Source organism: Argopecten irradians, chromosome 3 (assembly GCF_041381155.1).
Source record: "Argopecten irradians isolate NY chromosome 3, Ai_NY, whole genome shotgun sequence".
NCBI classification, from domain to species: domain Eukaryota; kingdom Metazoa; phylum Mollusca; class Bivalvia; order Pectinida; family Pectinidae; genus Argopecten; species Argopecten irradians.
The window spans coordinates 43,954,299-43,978,518 of NC_091136.1; the positions used below are offsets into that span (position 1 = coordinate 43,954,299).

Below are 24,220 nucleotides of genomic sequence, written 5' to 3' on the forward strand. Positions count from 1 at the left end.
GGCTGAGGTTCGCAACTCTCGAGTCAAGTACCACGAACACCAAATAGCGAGACCACTCGAGTCACGTGGCGAGTAATTCTCATCAGCCAGCCCGCCAAGCTGTGGCTGATTTCTAGTACTTAGCACGAGAAGTTAACAGAAAGGACCTTACGCCATAACTTCATTATGACACTTACCCTCGTTATATCACCTGTTCGAGTACTCGTAATCACTCACACTGGTACTCAGCTCGAGTAAGTGCTCTAAAACAGACACCACGAACCTATTATGATTTATGCAGTTATGGAATAACTCAGTATCTCACGTAAACGTGATCTCCATCGCCAATTTACGTAAAAGTTGCGCAATCAACCATTTTTAGATATGAAGTATGACAATCTCATATATCGAATGCAAAAACTGTCAGAGTCTCGGAATCCTGCATAATTAGTAAGTTGTAAATTATACAAACGTTTGCCATTTCAATGGTCGCAAATATTGACAGAATATAATGAGTATGCGTAGAAATCATTTTGTAGTTTTTTGTTAGCAAAAATATCCCAAACAACACATTTCCACTAGATTATACCGGAGTAAAGACTATATAACAGAGCATGGCTTAATGAATGCCGTAACTGATCCGCGAACACAAGGTTAAATGGCATAATCAAAGATGCATACTTTGCACGTGAGAAACGGAAAATGGTTTTAACGCGCTTATCATATATAATATCACCTAAACGGCCTGGTCCATTTGGTTATACCGACGTCTTCTTGCACCACGAAAAGTCACTTTTGCCGATATAACGCTAGTTTAACGATATGTTGCTGTTTATGTCTGAGTGGTTAAAAGCCGATTCACTGAAACAGTTATGGACAATCGAGATTAAACTCCCAGATCGTGTTCCGAGTGACACGCTGTGCCGCCATTGTCCATGGTCACGTGTGCAGATCGCTTGACTGCTGAGCCAATCAAATTAACTGTAACTTTTAAAGGATTTTAGTGATTTTTGTCTCCGTGTTATGACTGACGGTATATACACTGCCATCCAGTATTCTATCCGATCGATGCATTTTTCTCCTAAACCAAACATATAAGGTATAACTGTTTTGATAGAGTCTTTATATCGTACCTGGTCGGCAGAACTCACTACCTGACGAACAATACCGTTTGGCTGCTTCCAGCGTTATATTGATCTAATGTTGATAGCGTTTGGCCTTTTCCCTGCCTCGATAAAACCTATTGTATGCACCGAGAAAGCATGCAAGGCCTTTGTAACAGGCCTGGTACTGAACTCATCGGATCGGTAACAAACAAAGGGGAGTATTAGTAAACAATATTTACTCTGATAAGTAAATAGGGATTCCAGGTATCGTACGCTGTTTTATCTCTCTGGAGATACAAAGCTGTGGTCGACTCACAGACATCATAGTACTGGGAGATTATGTAATGATTATTGTATATTGGCATTACTTTGGATGATAAACCTTCTGTCAATGCTGTATAATTTCTGTTTTCTATCCCATTTCTTTTTCTGTACAACTTATTGTCTTGATTTTGATACCCTTTGGCCCTTGGTATCATTGACATTTCCTTGTAAATCTGTTTATGTTCTCCTAGTCTTTTGTAAAATTCTTTCTGTTATTTCGGCACTTCAGCGTCATAATAATGAACCATTACCTGAAATGTTCATTTTATTCTGAAGGAGTTTATTTCTGCTATGTTCTAATCCTTTGTTTGGTATCTATTTAATCAACGCCAGTGCACTGTTAGCGAGACTCTGTAGAAATATTGTTTAATGTGTATGTGTATAGATGACATGTACAGAAGGCAATAAATCTTGTTGAATTAAAAGCTGGTATATCTCTTGAAACTATGCCAAGTATTTGTACATTGTTTCTACTTTCTGTTAGTCAAAAATATTATCCTAGTTTTTATTTTTGTTTGTAAATCGAAACGGACACGTGGCAACGTTGTATGTTTCTTCGTTTTGATAACATGGTAAAATGAAATGAAAAGCAATAAAATCAATGTTTAAAACCAGATAATTACACTTTAAGATGCGATATACGTAAGCAAGACTTGTAGAATGTATAATGTTTACCATACGAAGTATATTGCGATTAACAAAAGCATGAACGTATTTGTAATGGTGCTGCAACAGGTGTCGCAGGGGTCAAGGTCACATGTCACAGGTATGCCTGTCAGCATCCACACACTGTTTGTACAGATGTATGGGTGTTAAAACGTCGGCAAAGGTCATACACATACTGATGCAACTCCTGGTAGCTTCGTGTTCGCTACGCCATGTCAAGAGGTGGTGGGGTCGGGGTACTACTTATATAAGTATATGTACTATGTTACAGTGACACATGGTCACACCAGTTCTTCATATAGGACTCTTGTATGTATATATATATTGCTATTTTTAATTTATAACTGAGAAAATCTTCAAAGCTGCGGTACTAGTGTGACGTCATCGAAACCACCTCGTGCTTAGGATTGTGGGTGAAGGGGCGTTTCCGTCCTACTCAAAGCCGAGAATATCTGACAGCAGTTCATTCCGTGCGGTCGCTAAAGGCTCATTCTAATTGTTACCAATTTGTGCATCCTTTTCATGTCCTTTCTATGTCTCACTTTTTCAATCAGCGAGAAGGATATTAAAACTAAGGCTTTAATTAATCCTTAAGAAATCCCTAACAAGACGGAGAAGTGGGTTTTTTCTTGTTGGTTCTTTGATTAGCCGAAAATCTTAGTGAAGTACCTTCAATGGTTTTTTCCACTTTGGTAAACTACGGTGGTCAATTTGGAAAGGGTCACTCCAATACTGACCAGTCCTCGGACAGTGATATCCTAGAAGGTGCCGTACCGATGTTTTTGGAGTGAAGAGTGCTTAATCAAAGTGCAATCTGGTATTTTCACTTAACAGTGTCCCTGTGAATTTAGATTAAGAAACCCTTCACATAATCTCTCCTATACGAATATATATTCTCTTGAAAGGATGAAAATTAGAAAAATAACTATGACCATATGAAATACTGAAAGTCATATGCATTTTGATAGACCGTTCGATGACAGGACAATTCGTGGCGATTTAGAATTATTTTATCGTTTTTGAGCATTTCACTACATGCTGAGCAACTTTTTATTTCAAGTCAACGCTGTTGCTTGTTTAAACGCTGATTTCGATTTAAGGCTATTTATTGACTACATGTTATTCATTTCACGAAGATATTTTGGATCTATAGCTGTTTGGAAACAGACAAGACTATCCTTTCGACGGCCGGGATGTTTCATTTTCACCTAATTTGTTTGTGGGCAGAAGTGTGATAATTAACAAAAACATTTCTCTCTATAACTTAAACTTAGAGTTGTTGGAACAACACTACATAATGGTGAAACTGTGAGGAACAAAATATCGTGTGCTTTAGGAAAGTTTATCAGATTTGCCTTTCTTTTTTCTGTATGTCTGTATATATAGAATATTGAAATTAGAGTGATTGTGACGACGCAACGTCAACGATTTAATTGACACTGCTGACCTGACCAATATCCGCTTTAACACATATTTCATTTTTGGTGGATTCCAATGGGGCCGTCGAAGGGGCGTGAATATCGCTAATTGGACAATTATGCATTAAAACAATGCGCTGGTCGGAAGTACCTATCACTGATAACAAGCTAATTGTTACCAATACGTACTAAATTGTACTTCCGGTGCTGATTTGTACTTCCGGATTGCGATGCTACTTCGATGATCATATTGCATATCCGCATTTATTATAGATTCCAATATAAAAAATAGGTGAAAGATTGACCTCAGTGCACTAAAAGAATTGTTCTATTGTTTTGCCTTGGTCTATATTAGATATAATTTCCTGGCAGAAAGAATGTGTTGCTTAACAAAATATCCTTGAACCACTAGATTTTTTAAGGTTTCCTAATAAGAGGTTTACAAGTGTATGGAATGTTGTTGTTTTGTCTCATCTTATATTTTGTCACAAAGGCTGACATATTTAGGTACTGGTGTAAGTACAGTGTATGTGACATAGCAGTTCATACATACTCACTGGAAGTGTATATCCGCTCAACTATGATATTTTAACCACTAGACCAATGTTCTGTGTCAGTTTGTAATGGCTCTATTTCAAGGCGGCTGAGACAAAAGCCAGTGTTATGAGAAATAGGTGACAGATTGACAACAGTGTTACAGTGTACTGAAGTGGTATTTAATCGTTCTATATACGGGAGAAGTTTGTGATATAAAAACTTTATATATAGTCAAGATTCTAGAAACCAGGATTAGATTTGACATCAAAGCACCGAGACGAGCTTGTAGCATTAGAACATTGGGGCGAGATGGTGATACAAGGACACTAGGGCGAACTTGTGACATCGGGACATTGAAGGGAAGATGGAGATATATGGACACTGGGGCGAACTTGTCACATTTGAACATTGAGGCGAGATGGTGTTATTCCATGGACACTGGGACGAGCTTGTGACATCTGAAAATTGAGGCGGAATGGTGATATACGGACATAAGTACGGACTTGTTGTTTTGATAGAATAAGATAAGAATACTGGGACGAGCTAGTTAAGAACTTTTGACATCAAAACACAGGGATGAACTTATGACATCAAAACGCAGGTTCGAACTTTTGACATCAATACGCAGGTTCGAACTTTTAACATCAAAACACAGGTTCGAACTAATGGCATCAAAATACAAAGACGAACTAATGACATCAAAACACAAGACGAACTAATGACATCAAAACACAAGACGAACTAATGACATCAAAACACAGGGACAAGCTTATGACATCAGAACACTAGAATTAACTTTGTGACAACGTAAAAAAAGTTCATGCCCACCGAAAACGACTACACTACTACGAACACGTGTCCTGTACACAAAACCTTATCTAAGAGGATTTTAATGTTAAACATCTGATTCTAGTTGTAAAGCTATTTTGTTGTCATAGCAACACCATTTCAAATCTCGTCACTTCCATTACGACTGCAATATGTTTATCAAATAGAATTACATATTGCATGGCAATACGGATGCGTGCTGACATTTCAAATTGGTCTTACTAACTTCGTTTTTCATTTCAATTGTGATAAACGTATTATGTAATGCATGATGACGCTGCTACTTATGTTATGGGGAAACGCTAGTAGCATTGACAGAAGGAGCTGTACATTACATTCCCGACAAATACTGCAGATATAATTAGGTTTTGCAGTTCTTACTCTTTTTCAGCTTAATTTGAATTTATTGCAGAGCATCTAATAGAAATAACCAACTACATGTACAATGTGTTTGAGTAGAGGTGGCCAGTACTTCTTTTTTCGATGAATAGCTAGCCAAATATACGCTAGTTTATCAAAATAATACAATCCCTTGAAATATTTTCGTTCGGGGCAAATGTCATAGACTATATACTTTCTTGCAATACCTCTCATATTGATTTGTACTGTTGATTAATTTAACTAACCCTTCATGTATATACAATCTTGACCACGGGAGTCTATTCGTGAACAAACGTGTAAATGTAAGTTGTTTTAGTTAAATCTGCCACAGAGAGCATGGAAGCAATCGGGATCCGTAAGATTCAATTATTAATATTCACCTCTAAGGACTGACCAGAATTCTTTTTGAGCGTTTTATTTCACACCAGCCTACGCCCAATCAAGCAATTTGTTGCAGTTTCTCGTGCTCCTGTGACCTATACATAACTCCTGACTCCGTAATCCTATTTCATTCATGTAAATCACGTGACCTATATTGTAGTTCCAGTAACGTATCCTCATCCCACGGTCGTGACAAAACAGATCTTTGTAAAATTACTGTCACACAATCTCCACAGAAATCAGTATATCGAACAAATATTTAACATGTTGTGTGGCTGTGTTAATCTTGCGGTATGTATAAACGGGCTGGGTTAATCCCATCATTCAGCTTACAGATGTTACCCAATGATTATTAGGTACGAGCCATTTCGGACCACGAATCCTGGTATATATCGTATATATAACCCAGCTATGTGTTCAAAAAGGTTGTTTGGACGGTTTCTGAAACCATTTTCATAAAAGAATGTCTTTAACAAACTTCTTGGAGCACTACATTGGCGAACAAAATACTTTTTAGTATTTCGAAGATGTGCAAGTCAAATGACTAAATATTTCAATGGTGAAGAAGTGATGTACAGTGAAAATGAGATTCCACTACAGATTTGATCTCAAAATCAATTCTAATTATGATCCAAGAATGACTGTCATCAAGACATCAATGTATTACACCACTATGTCGTTCCATGGCCTATTTGGCCCTATTCTCCCTTACATACGATTCAAATCTTTTCCTCAAATATCCAAGATATAAAACTCCGAATTCCACATGTCTGATTCAACCCAAGTCAAGACAAAAAATAGAAGATTATAATTCTTTGAAAAATAGTCAATTGTGACCTTTTTATTATTCATGATGGTGTGACTTACCAATAGATAATAATGGCATCAACAGATATATATATACATCCGGTTTTTCTATAAATATACATTCTATGTACAACATCACAGGCAATTAGTCGCGGGCGTCATGGCAACAAGCCACACCCACATGTAACCAACGTAACGACGGAGCAACCGTCTTAATTCATTAGATGAAAGTGGTGAAAATAGCGATGAAAATGGACATGAACAATTCGAATGTGATATGTAGTTACGGCGCTCCAGCAGATGAAATCTCATGAAAACTACTTCGGAGACAAGCATTACTTGTTCCCATATAAGTGCATTGGAATGATGGAAGAGGGCGTGGCTAAATTGAGCCATGCCCATTTACCAAAACCGTGTGCAAACTTGCCAGTCCGTCTGATTTGAAGATGGATTGTAACGAAAATGTTGCATGTTATACAAAAAAAATCGGCCTGGCTAAAACCCAGGATTAAATGAAACTGAGAATTGACAAAAGATCTAAATACGGGACATGGAAGTGCACACGATCTCGGCGATCTTTGTTCAATATAAATAATGAGCGCCTTTGGTTCCATTTTTAGTGTGTTCCCGCAGTGGAATTGTTCGGGATCCTCACCGGCTGGCCAATGGAATAAATATACAATAAATTAAAACACTCAGAAGCATAATCAGACAAACGGTTATAGATTTTTGCTTCATTTAACAATGTATTGAACAAGTGCTCAGTTCCGATAATTTTAACAAAATCTCCCATGATATACAAACATGTATCCGGCATGCCCTATTTATTATATGCGTTGGCTGGAAGTTTTTTTTAAATACTGCTTAATTAACATCAATATAGACCCACACTTGTCTAAAACAATCTTCAACTCGATCAAATCAACAAATACTTCCACACACACAAAAACACATTCACAACTTTCAACAAAACATCTTCATGCAAAAGATTCAACAAAATTACGAAATGTCCATGCAGTAGCGGAAAAGAACATTGATGCCATGTTGGTCAACAAACACCATGGCAACCATTCACTTCCGGTTCTACACGATCAGCCAATAAATTAATCTAAATGGATGGATTGACAAAGTTATCACAAGTTCGTGTGTCCAGCATTTATATCTTTATACATTGTCCGATATTTTTACTGTGGTCAAGCAGGCTAATGTCCAGACTGACAGATGGCCTAAGCACCGATATCTGGAGGACCAAACACGTACACAATGTCAAGAGTGGGGACACACTTATGTCAATAGAAACAACGGCCATACCGTCCACTCAGTCAAAGTTGTGTTGCATAATCTGGCTGTTAGCCTAATTTTTCCATCTGAGTATACACTGCTCCAGGAGACAGAAACATCCACAAGTATCCAAAATCTTAATTTTGAGAAAGAAAATATTTCGCGCGTAATTTCACTGTACAAAAACACAAAAGGCACTTAAAATCAAAAACCCCAAAATATGCATATCTGTTTAGCAAGGAATAGCTTTTACATCCTAGTATATTGCAAGAGACATGGAAATGTATAGAGATGTCCAGTAGATGTGGTGCTATACCTCCGTCGCTAGCACCTCGTCACAGTAAAACGACTTTCGATGCACGTGCGGCGGATGGGGTGGAGGCACGTGCTCTAAAATGGAGGCTGAGTGTCTATCACTTTGTCTATTTGTGTCTTTGCTAAGTGTCCGAGAACTCCCGATGATATGTATGTCGGTGTTGTAACAACTGCAAAATAGAGAAATAAAGCGATATTAGTACAAATGATGACGATAGACATCCGCGCTGTGTTACACTCATTAAGGAAACCGTATCGGCATTAAACAACTTGAAAGTAAGGCAACTGATAAAATATTTATTGAAGCTAATCAACTGACTTGTCATGATGATTTTCCCACGGTATACGGGGAATTTTCAACATCTGGCACAGAAGCTCGATTTGATTGTTAGAATTACCTTTACTTAATATTCCACAAGCAAAATGGTGGTATTTACAAAATAGAAACATTGACATGATGGCAGTAAAGACTTACCTGATATCATTTATGGAGTTACTCCCTGACGAGTTGTCTGTTTCGTAACATTCACTATGTTTAATATTAATGTCTTTTGGAGGCGGAGGAGGAGGGGGAGTTTTTGCGAATTGTTCTGTATTTAAGTCTTTGCTATACAGAAACTGCTTATTTGTTGATTTTTCGTAATAACTCGTATGTCCCGGTTTAAATGTATTGAAGTCATTGTCTTCATTTGTCGTTTTCATATTAGGCACACTGGACCCACTCTGTGGGAGTGGTCCTGTCGTAAATATGGCAGACTCTAGTTTGTTGTTGATATGACTGTTTTGTAAATTTTGCTCCTTTTCCAATGTGTGTGGTTCCGCGGGTGAAGGGTTTCTCTTTCTCAGTAAGAAGAAGATCACAACTATTATTAAAAGCAGAAGTGGAATGCCGACACCAAGACATACAATAAGCACAAGTTGCATCATAGTTATCTCCTCTTCGGCCGTTTGCTTTATTTCATTGACCACATTAATGATGGAACCGTTCCGGATAGGTGTCGTGCCGTCCGAGATACTGCAATCTTTGCCGGAGAACCCGGAAAGACACACACACTGAAAGTCGTTTATCAGATCCATACAACTACCACCGTTCTTGCACGGGTCATTCTCGCATTCGTTCTTGATCACTCGACAGTCTTTTCCCGTAAATCCCGGAAGACAATCGCACGTGAAGTCGTTGACCTTGTCGTGACATGTCCCACCATTAGAACATGGTCTGAGTTCGCAGTCATCCACATCCTTCTGACAGAGTGATCCGACGAATCCTGGAATGCAGTGGCATTCGAACCCGTTCACACGATCCATACACGTTCCTCCGTTTAAACAAGTGTCTTGGTTGCAGTCGATGATGTTCTCTTCGCAATGTTGGCCCTGGAATCCAACTGCACACACGCACCTGTAACCGTTCAGTTCGTCTACACATCGGCCCTCTGTAATAGGAAAAAACACGTGGACCGTTAATTCAATTGTATCGGTAATGGTTCAGTGGCCTCGGAACAGATGGACTGTGGGTCATAAAGTATCCCGAGTACCAGGTCTACCATACACACGGCCAATTTATCCATTCTAATTGCATAAGAGAAAACCATAATTTGGAACATATAAAGTACATTATTGCATAACTGAAATACAGAGAGCGTGTTCTGGCCAATGTTTAATGGGTATTATGTTAAGAGTGCAAGTAATATATCTATTCCACATTGGAATAGCTTGGTTTTATGTTAATAACAGTATCGATTTGCCATCTCTCACCACCCTAATGAACATATAATCCATCAAAATAACTCAACTAGACTGCATAAACTGGACTTGTATACAATACTGTAGTTTGTTTTGCCAACAACTATCAAAGATTTCATTACTCGACCTTGCTATAAATGTCAGAATTAGATCCATCACAGAAATTCAGATATATTTCATAAACTGGACATATTTTGCCCACAGAAGATGGAAATGTTCTGCCTTACTATAAATGTCGGTTGTTGGTGAGAGAGAAATGACGACTGACACGAATATGTTCTGTCAAACCTTATGTTGCTTCATTGACACCCGAGGCCTTTTTTTCCACAACAGACTGTGAGACATGTGTTGGATTAAATCGCTGTTTTCAATCAATTCCTGTGATAACTACTTTTTTTAAGCCGAAACCAGATCTTACTTCAATTCATTTAACCAACTTTCAATTCATTGACGCTAGTCAAAAGCACAACCTCTTTTTTTAACACTGAAGACGAAAACTCGGCACTATCTGCCACAATTTATACTGTATACTATAATGACAATGGTTTATATCCACATACCAGCGCATAGAGTAAAATCAATATATACCTACAAAGCACAATCTCTGCTGTGTGGTAGTGATGTGTGTAAATCGGTATTATTGATGAAAGAATTGTAATGTTTTGTTAGAACTGGGAGTAGCCCATGCAACCAGCAGTCAATTATATTATGTAGGAGATAGCAGGGTGCCACCAAGAATGGCTACAGTTGTTATCAATGTCATTTTAGAGTTACTTGGTGATGGCAAACTAGAAACAACTTCTGATATTACAGAACTATTACAGAAAACCCTAAATGCTAGTAAAAATGCATGTAAAGGCTGATATGACAATTGCGAGGCCTGTTGCCTGGTAGAGAAATCTGCGATTACGTTCTCCCAGAGACCCAGACTGTGCTGGTATCTTGTGTAGTACATACAAACATAGTGACACCTGCTGAGTCCCTACTAACATGCCAAATCTCTACCCCACTAACCCACAGACACCAAAACTACCACGAATAGACTACTAAACACAGCCTCACACAGTATATCTTTTAAGAACCATCTTACAGACACCAAAAGTCTCTCTGCTTCTAAAACTCGCCCCATCAACTCTAATGAAATAGAGTTGGTCTAACGACGCCAACAACTGTCCAACCAAAATTACCTCCATTCTTCACTCAGACACAGTTTGGAACCAAGAAAATGAGCAACAACAGATGACCGACTTACCGTTCTGACAGGGGTAAGCAGCACACTCATTAATCTCGGCGTCACAGTTGTACCCGGTGTACCCAGCAACACAAGTACACTTGTAGCTGGTCTCCGTGTTCTCGCAAGTAGCACCGTTCTGACATGGCTGGTTTTCGCAAGAGACTGCCAGCGTGTCACATCGTCTGCCTGTGAAACCATCAGGACATTTACATTTGTAGCCAGTCCCCGAATCTTGACAAGTTCCGCCATTCTGACATGGCTGCTGTTCACAGTCGTCCATCTCGATCTCACAGTTTGTACCCATGTACCCGGACTGACAGGTACACGTGTAACTCCCTTGGCCTGTATTGGTGCAGATTCCGCCATTGCGACAAGGGGAGTGGTGAGTACAGAAATTCAGATCTGTAAGAAACATGGACAACAAGATAAGTATCAAAGTAGATATCTCGACAAAATAGGATATCTTCAAATTTTGTTACCAAATGTTTAAACCATATTGAGCAATAAGATGGTGAAGATATTATCATTAGAACCCCATTCCCTTATAAAGAAACTAATATTGTAACCTGATATTTCTATACGATAACGGTTGTAGTTGGGATAGTGTGTTGAATAGTTGAAAACTTTAAATTGTTGAGGAATATATCAATAAGTGATTACGTACCCTGGTTACAGAAAAGGCCTCCCCAGCCTTCCTCACAGATACACTGCCAAGGCTCTGTGCATGTACCGTTCATACATCCGGGATATTTCTCACACTGTTCACAGTAGGTCCCCTTGTAACCCATCCGGCATCTGTAAAATCAAGGCAAACATAAGTTAATTAAATTTTGTTACCAAATTAGGTATCGGGAATACAATAACTATCGATATTATCTTTTAAGTAACTCCCACAAGTCAAGGTGTTTGTGGATCATAGCCTCCAAAACGTTTGTTTCAAATTTGGCTTCAAACGATCTGAAACAAGTTATGATCAAGGTAATGTTGTTTTCATTATTCTATTTTCGGCTCAATGTCAATAGGCTCTTAAACTACCTGGAGTTTGTCATGGTCAGTGAAAGTCTTGCAGCGGTCAGAAATGTTGTTTTCATTATTCTATTAGGGATAAAAGGGATCGCAAATTCAAACTGTTCCGACATTTATGGAAGTGCATTAAATCATTTACAGCTATTCTCATAAAAGTTTCAAGTGCCTGCCACCAGAGATGCTTTTCATTGGGTTACCTATTCTGCACGTGACGTATTCTGTCGGGCAGCACGTGTAGACTCTAGTATATGTACGTGCACTACCATTTAGTAAAACTATAGGCAGCCGTGCTGTAGCTCTAGATCATATCAACTGACAAGTTGTAAGAATTGTAAACGGCAGCACGTACATTTCATGGTAGGAATATATTCACGCTAAACATGCAACCTCTGGCGCAACCATTCGTTACAAACTATGTCTTGAGAAACACCTACAGTTGAAAAGTTGTTTTCCCATTCAAATCAATCATATGTGCCGAGGCAGCAATGGGGTTTTAGCGTCTGAGAGAGAGCTGGGTTTTTAACTTACTTGCATTCATTTGGTACGTCACAGAAACCGTTGTCGGGATGACAACCCGGTAAACAGATTGCTGGAAAAAAAGAAAAGTTCACCATTAAACTTTGTGTAACATGGATCACTCTGCACACTCTTTATTAGAAAAGCTGGCGACCGAACATTGTATGTTTCACGGTCTCCCAACCCGACCTGTTCATTATAACGCCATTATCACCAGACTTTTTATTTTCTAATTTCCTGAGAAAGTAATCTAAACATCCTACAAGTAGAGTGTTCTCAATTAAAAGCCCTGTTTTTTAAACACGTGCACGGCTAGCCTGGTCTGGGACTGGTAATGGGGTGACCAGTAGGCTCACCAGACAGGGGCTTTGTTCTGTTTCGTCTCTCCCTCCTAGTTTTATATCCATGTTAGATCGTTTAACACTAGTTCTCAATAATGAATCAAATTCACAATACAACATGATATTATCATTGTTATCAATCTTTGTATCATTTCGGAGAAAGCTCTTTCATATTATATTAACTATTAACTGTGAAAATGTCCTGCTGCCATAGCTATGCATCATTCAGAGAAAGCTAAACCAAGAAATCTAAATAGGATACAAATAGCAGTTTGCGCGAGTAATGAGGCTAGTTTTGTTCTGTCGATAATGTTGTATACATGTTTATGTCATTTCTCGTTATATGTGTATGTGTGCGTGTATTGTGTACTGTAGCTTAATAAACACTCAACATGTGCACCAAAATGCGTGTTTTTGTGTGCACGTGAGATGGTGTGGTGTGAGTTGAACTGCACAGTGACATGTGTGGGGCCAAGTCTGAGTCAACAGGCCAGCTGCCCGCCATTGTACGGAACTAAAGTGACGGAATGCTCTCCCAGCTGTCGTCCGGGTAGACACGTACACAACACTGGCTTTTGTGGTCATATACCAAAACATTCGGTTCATGCAAATCAAGTATCGTTCATGCACCGTAATTTTTACCCGAGGGCGTGTTCGCTACGAAACAGGTAACACAGCCACCCTATACAAATATTTTATTGATGAAGCTTGTGAACCTTCTCGCGGCACGGAGAAAAAAAACATAAGCAAACTTTCACATTATAGCGTGTATATGTCTATTGGGGGCGATCGATTTTCTAACCATTCCATGGGTTTAGTGAAGGTACTTGGTTGATTTACGATAAAACACTAGTTATAATTGTATGGCGGGTTTGTCAGCAGATTATAGTGGAGTCCTTCGTCTGCTATCGGGCGGGAAGCAACAGATGGCCCAGTCGCTAAATTTCATTGGATATTCGATATGCTATCTAATTCAGGTGGGAAACTCTCTCGATCCACGTTTTAGTATGAACATCTACAATCGCGGATATTATTAAACTTTATACAGCAGGCTTTTCTCTACAGCTAGATTGTATGCATAATTCGATTACTATATTCTGTTTTAAACGCCAATAAAAGCCGAGTCAGTGACGGTACACCTTAACAGTTTCTAGTTCATTTATTTCGTGCTCGTTTAAGTTAAGACATGTAAATATGAAGAATGGGTGTTAATTTTCGATTTACATAAATGTATACTTAACAAATTTGTATACAGTATAATAGCAAATTCGATACAGCTATTGACTGAGAGCGTGTGTTGTATCCCTGAATACCTGACTTCGTAGGCCTATTGTGTTACATACTGGCCAAGTTTATAAGCCTTTGTCCCGTTTATTAGTGAGACAAGTCTATGCAATATATTGTTTCTCGTGGACAATGCATCCATAGGTCGTTAATTTCTTTTGTGGCTGGGAAGAATATGAATTCATAGAGTTAATCGAGAGCATTTGACTACTGGTATGAATTCGAATGGCCTATAATCTGCCTGTTCTATAATGTGTATGGTATCTAGAACCTCATTGATATGTTTTTTTGTCTATTAGCAGATAGGACCTGAAGAAAGTCCACCAAAGACATCAATAGTGACCCCAATAGCCCAGTACATTATCAGGTCCATTCTGGTAAGGTACATACAATTTTCATTATTATCATTACCTTAATTCTGTATATGGCCGTGTGTTTTTCTGTAGTTTTGATAGTTTTGAACGCATTATGCCTTTACTAGCAGTTAAAAGACGTGGTGTGAAACATTTGCATATTACTGTATTGACTGATGTCATATGACTTTGGAGTGAATGGCATTAATGGGTAGGTAATTCTAGTTAGATGTAGAGGACCATTTATATTCTGATGGACTATAGATTGAGTATTTATGGTTGGTATGTTGGGTTATTTTAGGTTGATATACTTAGTAATGTGTTTAGACGGACCTGTACAAAGTAGGACTTCAGATACACTTGCAAATTGTAATTATAAGGTGAACTGGGGTACTTATAATTCTTTGTAGGGTACTAAGCTTTATTAAATCAAATTACGCACGTGCCTGGTATTTCTGGTTTTGACAAAAGAGGTGTGTTTTTCTGTACCTAATTGGTGCACTGGGTATTGAATTATGTTACTTTATGTTCTTTATTTTGGTATTTCAAGTTATGCAATATTTACCTCTGTTGCAGTAGGGTCCCTCCCAACCGGTCATGCACACCTTCTGGCCAGTGTCATCACACTCGTAATGTCCGAACGGGTCATTTCGGGGTCGACAGAAATTCGAGCATCTCGTTCCGTAATAGTTGTCATCACACAACACCCTGTAACTGTAGTTGAGTTCCGTGTATTTTGTCGAGTGTGTGAACGACAGCCATGTTTCACCAGCATCCAGTGACCTCTGTGTCTTCAATGTTGACACGAGCTCTCTTGGGCTTCCTGAAAACAGAGATAGGATGGAAGCGTGAGAAAGGCGCTACCTGGACGATACCTCAATATAGGTGACAGGAAAGGGGACTGCTAATGACCCAGGTGGGACCAGGCGAGCGTGCCCCTCCATCAACTCCCCTAATCCTTATTGTTACCCTCTCCACAGATGACCATCACCCCTGCTAGACACTTGGCTAGAATTACAGGGCCCTCTTTTGTTGATGAAGCGCCCCTACTTCATTCTCCCCCTACAAAGCTACACAATTAACCTAACTCAAGGCAAAACTGCTCTATTCTTCACGCTCGCTGGATTGTATACTAAAGCGGACTGGATGACGGATGACATGGGAACGAGTCGTGTTTCGAAAACTGATTCGGGTAAACAGGTAGAATCCCTGGGAAAACTTCTTTGCGACCCCGATAGTGCTAATAAAACTTCTATATAAGTATTTCGCAAGGCCAATTGCAATCACCTAGATAGATATGAATGAGTTAAGGATACGATTATTTCGGTATGTTTTTACACTTTCCTTGCTACTTGCGACAAAATTATTTTACATGAGCTCCATTAGTGTTGTCTGAAATTTAGCAAATCTAAGGTAAATACTAAAGCTGAAGTAACCTACACCAACTTTCGTAAGGGAAGTATCTGTTTAGGATGAGGAAAATCATCCAACACTTGAAGGTCGTATCTAAAATGACATTCAGATTTTTTTTCTTTAAAGATAAAAAGTTTCAAAACTAGTTTAACCTTAATGATCTTAATTCAAATTTTCAGGTTTTTCCAATATCCGTAAGTAGCAGTTTCCCCGTGTCAAGCCAGTAGACCCCCTTGACCCTTACATAGGTGACCCCAAATTTGTCCCAGCCCAGGGGATGGAGATGGGTCTATCAACCTTAATACGTGGTGTATGGGTCACTAGTCCGGTTGTGTAACAGTAAAACATGCCGGTGTATATATACACAATGCCCTAATATTCCTCAAGTGTTTTTCAAAGACAATTTGCCAGGGATCGATGAGTTTATAGATCGGCCTGGCTATTGTTTACTGGCCATATGTTGAGCTCCCACGGCCCCATATCCAGTCCAGCAGACGACAGTCAAACACCGCCCCTAATACAACATACTCCACTGCAGTCCGGTCCAATGTTTGTACAAGGGGCTAAGGTCACGTGTCTGCAGCAGTGCATGGCCTTTACACGTCCTCACAGGAATAACACATGTAGACTTCCCGTAGTTATAGTGCACATACAACTACAAACATCACACATAATCACATATTACGATCCCAAGATTTTTTACATCAAACATTTTGTTGGTCGATTTGATTAGATCCAAGGTTCTGATCATGCACGTGCCCTGGACCATTTGTTGATAAGGAACGATATATACTGCCTGTCACGGGCCTGTTGCCCCCTTATACCGGGGAGGGGTCCAGTAGATAGCACACTTCACGACCATTACACAATCACTAGTGTATAACACACGCGTACATTCCAAACACAGAATCATCCACGGAATAGTAGCTTTTAAACACTCGTATAATAATCCACGTAAAGCGTAAGTCCCAAGGGAGCTGAAAAATAGAAAACAAGAAACTCGAGTTGTTGTATACATACCTTGTGCGGGTCCAGTTAGAGTGCTGTCGTGGTAGGCGTTTACTATCAGCGAAAACGTCCCCTAAAATCAAACAGAACATTTCATTAATCAAAGTAAAGGCAAAAAGGAATGGCAAGGTATTGTGGTTGGGTAAGCAAGCTGTTTCCAGCCAATACCAGTATACTTGGTGCAAATCAATAGTGTGGTATCTTACAGTTTCTACTGTATAGCAAGTTACCCATTACAACTTTATACTATTAACTATATTACCCGTAACAATACTAAAGGACACAAGATTTACCAGTAACGATATTTTACCCAAAACGACATGGTGACTTCATAATGGTATTAAGACAGGGCAAGTCTTGCCAACGGGACATGTATGCTAATAACCAGAGAGCAAATAACAAGGACTTCAATTCCCTTACAATGATATGCCAATAACCATGATATGCCAATAACCGTATTGATAAAGTCCTTCATTGATGACAAAAGCTATCCTTATATATATCCCATGAATTATGTTACAATAGACTATTTATATCAAATGATGACAATAACCGAATGTTAACGCCATTACATGCCAACAACCCTACTGACAATGGTAAAACATGACCACATAACTTGACTTGACAGTAACCGAACTGTAGGATGTATGATAATAACCGTTATGATATCTCGTAAGAACCACCACTAAATTACTGTAACATAAAAAGTTATGAAACAAGTACAAGATGTATGGAACTAGGATAAACAATTAGACCTGTAGATGTTCCATAATATCGTGACGCAACATCGAACTGTCAACACACAGAAATAATGTTCCATAACCCTAATGAACTAGGTGTACTAACTGTATAGCAAAATGAGTGGTACCATGGGTACAGGGACATGATACAAACAAATCACGTGTATACAAACAATGATGCTGATACTCACCGGCCACGAGTAAGGGATGGAGAAAGCTACCGGATTGTCAAACTTCACAGGCAGTTGAGCACTAAAATTCACCGAGTTAGATCCCAATATAGGAGTCGTGACACTGGCGAATGTACAAGTAGCATCGTCAGGTATCTTCTTTTGATAATGTGTAAGGCAAATCCAAAAGAACGTTCTACACGTATCACTACACTTTCCATCAGTACGAAATCCATTGCAACAGTTACCGTCCGTATTTAATCCATCTTCGTTTTTAAATAATGATAATTTAAGTTCAAACACAGCTGTACATGTTACCTGTAAAAATATAACAATAATTATATAAGTAATTCATGTTTTATTATATATTATATGAACTACTACAGTTTGCCGGTACCGTAGTACGTTCAGTTGTAGTTATGCTCATGGATGTAATAGACTTGCGTATATATACGATACACAAATGAATACCAACAATGTTTAACAAAAGTCAATAAAATACAGTAATTCGGAAAATAAATGTAAATATTGTTTTATATAAGAAAAAGAATTACTTACCAAAGATAATTGTAATGTTAAAATCCAGAGCACAGCGAAGTGTGCACTCGTGCCCCTCATCGTGTTGTTTACTCGCTTTACTCGGCACAAATTATTGTAGGTAGCTGACTAAAGGCCTCGTTCTGGCTAGGCTCCGCCCACCGATGATTGACAGTTATCTACAATAGTCAGATTGTCGGTGATAAACGAATGGACTCAGCGGTTTGAATTGAACCATTTAAACACAAGGTTTAACTTTATATAGCCGTACAGGTGAATATTGTCCAACATAATTATCTACTATATACACATAATGTACATATAAACACACACGTGTAGATAATCATTATACTCACCTGTATAAAATTATCGAATTTTGGCGATTTTCTTGTGCAATACATTATTATCTCATGTATTACGGTTTTAAGTATTCGATATCTTTTCATCTAATAATGTAGTAAGTAAAACATACACTTAATTGTGAATTATAAATAACAACATATCTAGTCTTCTGAGCACGTGTTTATTCGTCTGCATCAGGTTTTACACACGAGCATGAACGTGCAACATACAGGCAACAAAAAATACCAACAAAAACGGAGAGCTATAAAATAAACACACGTTTGTATATTAGCATAACGGATAAAGGTAAAAGGTGGCTGAAGTCTTCCGAGCGTTGTGATCGAAGGTTTAACAGGTAAATACGCCAGGTAAATCGTTGTCAAGTTCGTGGTCCTTTTCAAACCGGAAAAATAGGGCACACATCTGTCGCTGAAGTTAGCGACATACAACCAACGATTATATACCCAGGTCTTGGAAGATATAAAAAAACACAATACATATTCTATTGCTCGAATTAAATAGTAACCTACCTGATGATCGGTTAGAAATAATTCCGAAGTATAGTCCTAAAATTTGCGACATTTTTTTTTAAAAACACGAGTATATCCACAGGTTGTTTTCGGGACCGTCTCTGTATACGTCGGCACGTGCCCCGTTCGGCGCCTTTTGTGTTTGTGGTAGTTCGGTGTCTTCAGCTGTCCCTACCAAAACACCTGTCGCTTCGACCTGCCTTTACCAATGCAAATTACCTTCCAAATAAGGAACGCGGCACGCGCTGTTAGAAGCAACAGTTTTATTATTCGACCGATTGTGACTAGAGATAAAATACATCATCTTTGAGGACTGCCTGATACACATAGGTAATGAAAAGGTAAGGTAAATTTTGGCGCGAAGACACGGTTTGTGATTTAGTGGTGATGGATAAGATTCTCTGGCACCTGTTGGGCACTTTATGTCGACATCTGGACGTTTATTTAAAAAATTAAATCAGCGGAAAAGAAAAGTCTAAATCAGCATTGTGATGAAATAGGAACCATCAAGCGACGACTGTACCAGTCGGACAGTTACAGACACTGGGAATATTTCAATTAAAATTTAATAGTGTTCCTTCCATTTTCATTAAATTTTTATCATGTTAAATACAGGAAATTAAGTACCTAAAGTTGCATGGTCTATAACTTTTAACAGCGGTTGAAAATATTAGTAAAATATCAATGGGCTTCCATTATCGGTCTAATTATCGGTGCTAATTATAAAAATCTGACAGGTGTCTGTTTCAGTGCTTAACGTACCTTTTATGAACCGACATCCCTGTAATCCATATTTATGAGGTTACCGTGATTTGTAATTAAGATGTTCAGCTGCTAATTACAATACAGGTGTTTTTGTCCTAGTGGCCTAACTCAGGACTGATGAATTACTCGTGTACAGTATGTATAAGAGGAACTTCTCGTGTATTGTATAGGATTGATATGCTGATAGGCCGGTGCATTGCACTATGATAGTATATTCCACATTCCACTACATAGGAGATGCAGTTACCAACGTAAGTTGTATTGCGGGCGTTTCGCTCGAGTGCGCCTCGTCAATCAGCCCACCTCGCCGCGCGACAGAGGCGGGGCCTAAAATCTCGACCCGCCAATCAGCGGCGGATGACAGCGGACGGCACGAGCCAAAGTGTGCCGGGCAACCTTGAAGCACTCGAGTGTATCTTCTTGTCGAACCCGCCAGCTGAAGATAATTTGCATATAGGTGAAAACTACAACCAACAGGTTATTTACAATTGGCGAGATATCTTTATGATGAGTGCGGTCCATATATTGAATTACACACTTGTCATTCTGCCTCGCACCTGTAGCGTCAGCGAATCGAAACCCATTTATATGAATCACATACTGTCCTTACACAACATGTTTAATTTTTTATTTAAATATATTTCCCTCCTGCAATTAAAAGTTGACAAACATGGGGTTGTTCCTCCGTACTGCAGGCTGTATGGACAGACAACATACTCTATAGACACACCTTTACAGGTGAAAAACATTCAGGTAAGCCATATTCCGTACCACCTTTAAATCAAATATATGTCGTTATATTAAATTCATTAAGCACAATATTAAAAATGTACCATTATCAAACGATCTTGATAAATGTCATAATTGCATATAAAAATCAAAACATAAATCAAATGTTTTCCCCATTATCATCAATGACAGTTCTGTTATTCCATACCAATATAGAGCTCTTTTGAACGATTACTTAGCTCTGATTTAATACCTTACACAGGGAATTGGTACAGTGATACCGGTAATTACGTGTATACAACGATTACCAGCGTCAGGCCCCGATTTCGGCCGTTTGTAAACGATCAGTCTGACACTTTTGAGGGGTCGCCGTTCCATGCCGATAATTGGGCCCATTGTCACGTGCTCAGATAGGTAACTTTCACCTGGTGATCTACCTATTGTTAAGGTTAATTAAATCAACGATCTGTCGAGTCTCACAAAGCGGGGCACGGGTGTTAATTGATTGGATTATGGCCGATCGCTCGACGGTAGCCCAGGTACCCTAATCAAGGGGTCAGGGCGCCAGGTAGATCACACCTAGATGTTTGTAGAAAATAACAGTGCTCACCCGTGGGAACACAGACAAGGGCTAATCAGGGATCTAAAGATCAATATGGGGCGACTGTTTACCTTACCGGGGTCATCTCAATCTGTCGCCTCGCCCACTGGGGCATGGGTGACGTTTTTGAGCTTCCCTGCTGTTACCTAACGGGAATCAGCGTGTAACTAAAACCACGTTAGTACACATAAAAGGCAGTACTGATTAATGAATAACGTGTTGAGGTAAACAATTGATTAATTAATTACAAGTAACTAAGGTCTAAGTCCAAACAATTCAAACCTGAAATATATCATTATGATAATAAAATCATATATCTTTAATATAAGCAGAAACATATATTAGTATACATGTTTATAAAATAAATATACTTTCAATTGCAGAGAAAATTAAATATAACTAAAACTGTAAAATAAAACACGTTATGCGATGGAATTTTATAATTTAAGAATTAAAATAAGGGATTGGCAGAAGTTAATGAATGGAGTCTTCTTACGGCAATTAATTTTATTGTCTTTATTATCATTATAATTAAAACTTAATGAAGCCGACTAACAATAATTAGTTTTATTGTATTGAAAATCATTGAAAATCACAATTGGGATATCTTAGCCGATTGTTAAAGAGGAAAAGTCTAAAATAATGTGTATTTAGGCAGGGAAAACGTGACTCAAACCTGACCCAAATTAATTAATCAATTAAAATTTCCCAATAAAATCACGCTATACAAATCACCGCATTTGTATTTTCATATCAATGAACTTGGGAACAGGTACTTTTTATGCTATCCATGGTGATGACCGGTTGATAAAGTCGGTCGATTAATTGGCCAGGTGATGAAACCTAACAAAGATAAACAATCATCAAAAATCGTGACAAAACTGAATGTCGCTAACAATAATATGATGCTGTATGGGAGGATGACGCTGTATGGGAGGAGAGACTGTTGACATCATCAGCCTTGAAAAACGGCCCCAAATTTATTTACATCATAATGCCAGGAAATTTTAATGAGGGGAGTCCAAGAGAACGTTCCCACACTCTATCCCCAGTTACTCCGTACGGCATGGTAGTACGCTGACAACCTGCGCATGTCTATTGAGTAATAATTAGCATATCCTTTTGTGTGATATTCTAATTGTCCCACAATGCCCAGCTCGGCTTCTGTGCCGGAATGTACCGGTGATGAGCTACGATAATTCCGGCCCGTTTGGCGCGAATACTCTTTGTTTCGATCCAGGATGTTTTTACTATGTGTTTTTTACAGTGTTGTCACCTGCTGTAAGGACAGCCATCTGCCTCAGTAACGGTACAAGTGCTGGCCGTTAGACAGGTAAACACTCGGCCAATGTAACCTCTAAAACTAACACATCTAAAAGCGCCCACTAACAACAGATGGTGTCGCTACATACCCCTTTGTCTTACAATAGTGAAGGTTTTTATACTACAAATGCGGAAAAATAAACTTTTAAATACACCGCGTCATCGTTTTGACTCAACAGGTGTTCTTATTGTTTGGGGAAGGACCTCGGGTGTTATAGTCCCTTACCTGTCAGCGTACAATGACGGTATATCAAACGCGGGACTTTACAATACCGTCAGTCGCACAAATACACATAATTTCACATAAATTAATTTTTACACGCTTGGATGCATTATTGAGTGTAAATAATGAATATTGTGGTATTCATTACATATATGAATCCTAAATTTGGTCAATAAAAGAATGACAATTTCAAATTTGAAATAAAACAATTTTGAAAATTAACACTGTAAAATTGCAAAAATCCTTTATTGTACAGACACATACGAGTTTAGATTTAAACTGTACACAGGAAGCGTAGAGCGAACCTATGTGGATCGATGCTATTTATCAATGATATCGTTATGACAAAGATAAGTGTACAATGTTATTATGCTTTGACCATAAATATTATATTGGCACTTTTAAGTTTTAACAGAAAAACATTTACACATATGTTTCTGGGTTTAAGTAAAGATACTTATGTGAATTTGGTTATACTCTTATACAGACACATACAATGTAGCCTGTATCATCGCTTCCTGTTCATTGGCGACGCTTATATGAATGCTTTGACAATTTTATTTGGAAAAAAAATCATTTTACATCGCTCTTTAGAGAACGGTGTATAGTAGAGATAATATTGCTCTCGTCTTGCTGATATTTACTAGCCCTCTGCCCCGGTGTAACCTTCCCCGCCGTACACCGGCCATTTTAGAAGGGGAATAGAAGGTCCGTCGAAATGAGCAGGTATGGCCAAGCATTGTCCGGTCTGACATAGCACTTCAGTAGTGCAACAGGTGCGAGGAGGATTTGCATTACAGAGGACAGCGGTGCCTAGCTGGTCCTAACAAAGGGCCCGTCGCGACCCCCGGACACACGGCGAGGACTTCGCCAGCTGCTCCATTGAATTTAAGGGGCCGACTATGACCCTGGTATAAAGAGGGTCAGTGTTACGTTTTGGTATCCTAGGGTTTTTAAAAAGAAGCTAAACTCGATGATAATAAACCCGTTCCTTACTTTGGTTGAGTGATGTCCCCAACTTCCGGTAGTTCTACGCACGCTCCACAAGCATAGTCGCCTGTGATTCGTCAATCTACTGAGATGGCACGCGCATAGACATGTGTGTATGTCAAAAAGCAAGATATCGCTTTAACGTTGTATATAAACGCTTTCTGACAAATCCCAGATGCCATATATTTGAATAGGTCAACTTCCGCTCTGTCGCCGCACGATTGGTATAGTCTGTCAAAATCTCAGTTCACTTCAAGTGTAAAGAACAAATATGTCATAGAGTTTCCTGTTAGAGTTTAACTTTCATATATTTTACTACACTTCTCAATATG

The 24,220-nt window shown here is 38.8% G+C and overlaps 1 protein-coding gene and 1 long non-coding RNA gene across 9 annotated transcripts in view; one reads left to right on the plus strand and one right to left on the minus strand.

The window, feature by feature from the left end:
• Positions 1-15,233, plus strand: part of LOC138318715 (uncharacterized) — a 40,940-nt gene extending 25,707 nt beyond the window's left edge. The window contains exons 2-3 of the long non-coding RNA XR_011207912.1: positions 14,464-14,541; positions 15,094-15,233. This is a non-coding gene — a long non-coding RNA (uncharacterized lncRNA). The remainder of the gene's footprint in view (positions 1-14,463; positions 14,542-15,093) is intronic.
• LOC138318713 (delta-like protein D) overlaps positions 6,432-24,220 on the minus strand; it is a 75,819-nt gene continuing 58,030 nt past the window's right edge. For 6 of the 8 annotated variants that reach the window (XM_069261354.1, XM_069261350.1, XM_069261352.1 and 3 more), the window contains 9 exons: positions 18,407-18,564; positions 17,870-18,166; positions 16,951-17,011; positions 15,083-15,340; positions 12,552-12,612; positions 11,662-11,792; positions 11,016-11,399; positions 8,499-9,453; positions 6,432-8,193 (listed from right to left, as the gene is read on the minus strand). In XM_069261354.1, coding sequence (XP_069117455.1) covers positions 8,019-8,193; positions 8,499-9,453; positions 11,016-11,399; positions 11,662-11,792; positions 12,552-12,612; positions 15,083-15,340; positions 16,951-17,011; positions 17,870-18,166; positions 18,407-18,466 — 2,382 coding nt within the window. In that variant the 5' untranslated portion in view covers positions 18,467-18,564 and the 3' untranslated portion in view covers positions 6,432-8,018. Of the gene's footprint in view, positions 8,194-8,498; positions 9,454-11,015; positions 11,400-11,661; positions 11,793-12,551; positions 12,613-15,082; positions 15,341-16,950; positions 17,012-17,869; positions 18,167-18,406; positions 18,565-19,257; positions 19,790-20,019; positions 20,544-24,220 lie in introns of those variants that run through there. The other 2 variants (XM_069261356.1, XM_069261357.1) reach the window with 2 other exon arrangements.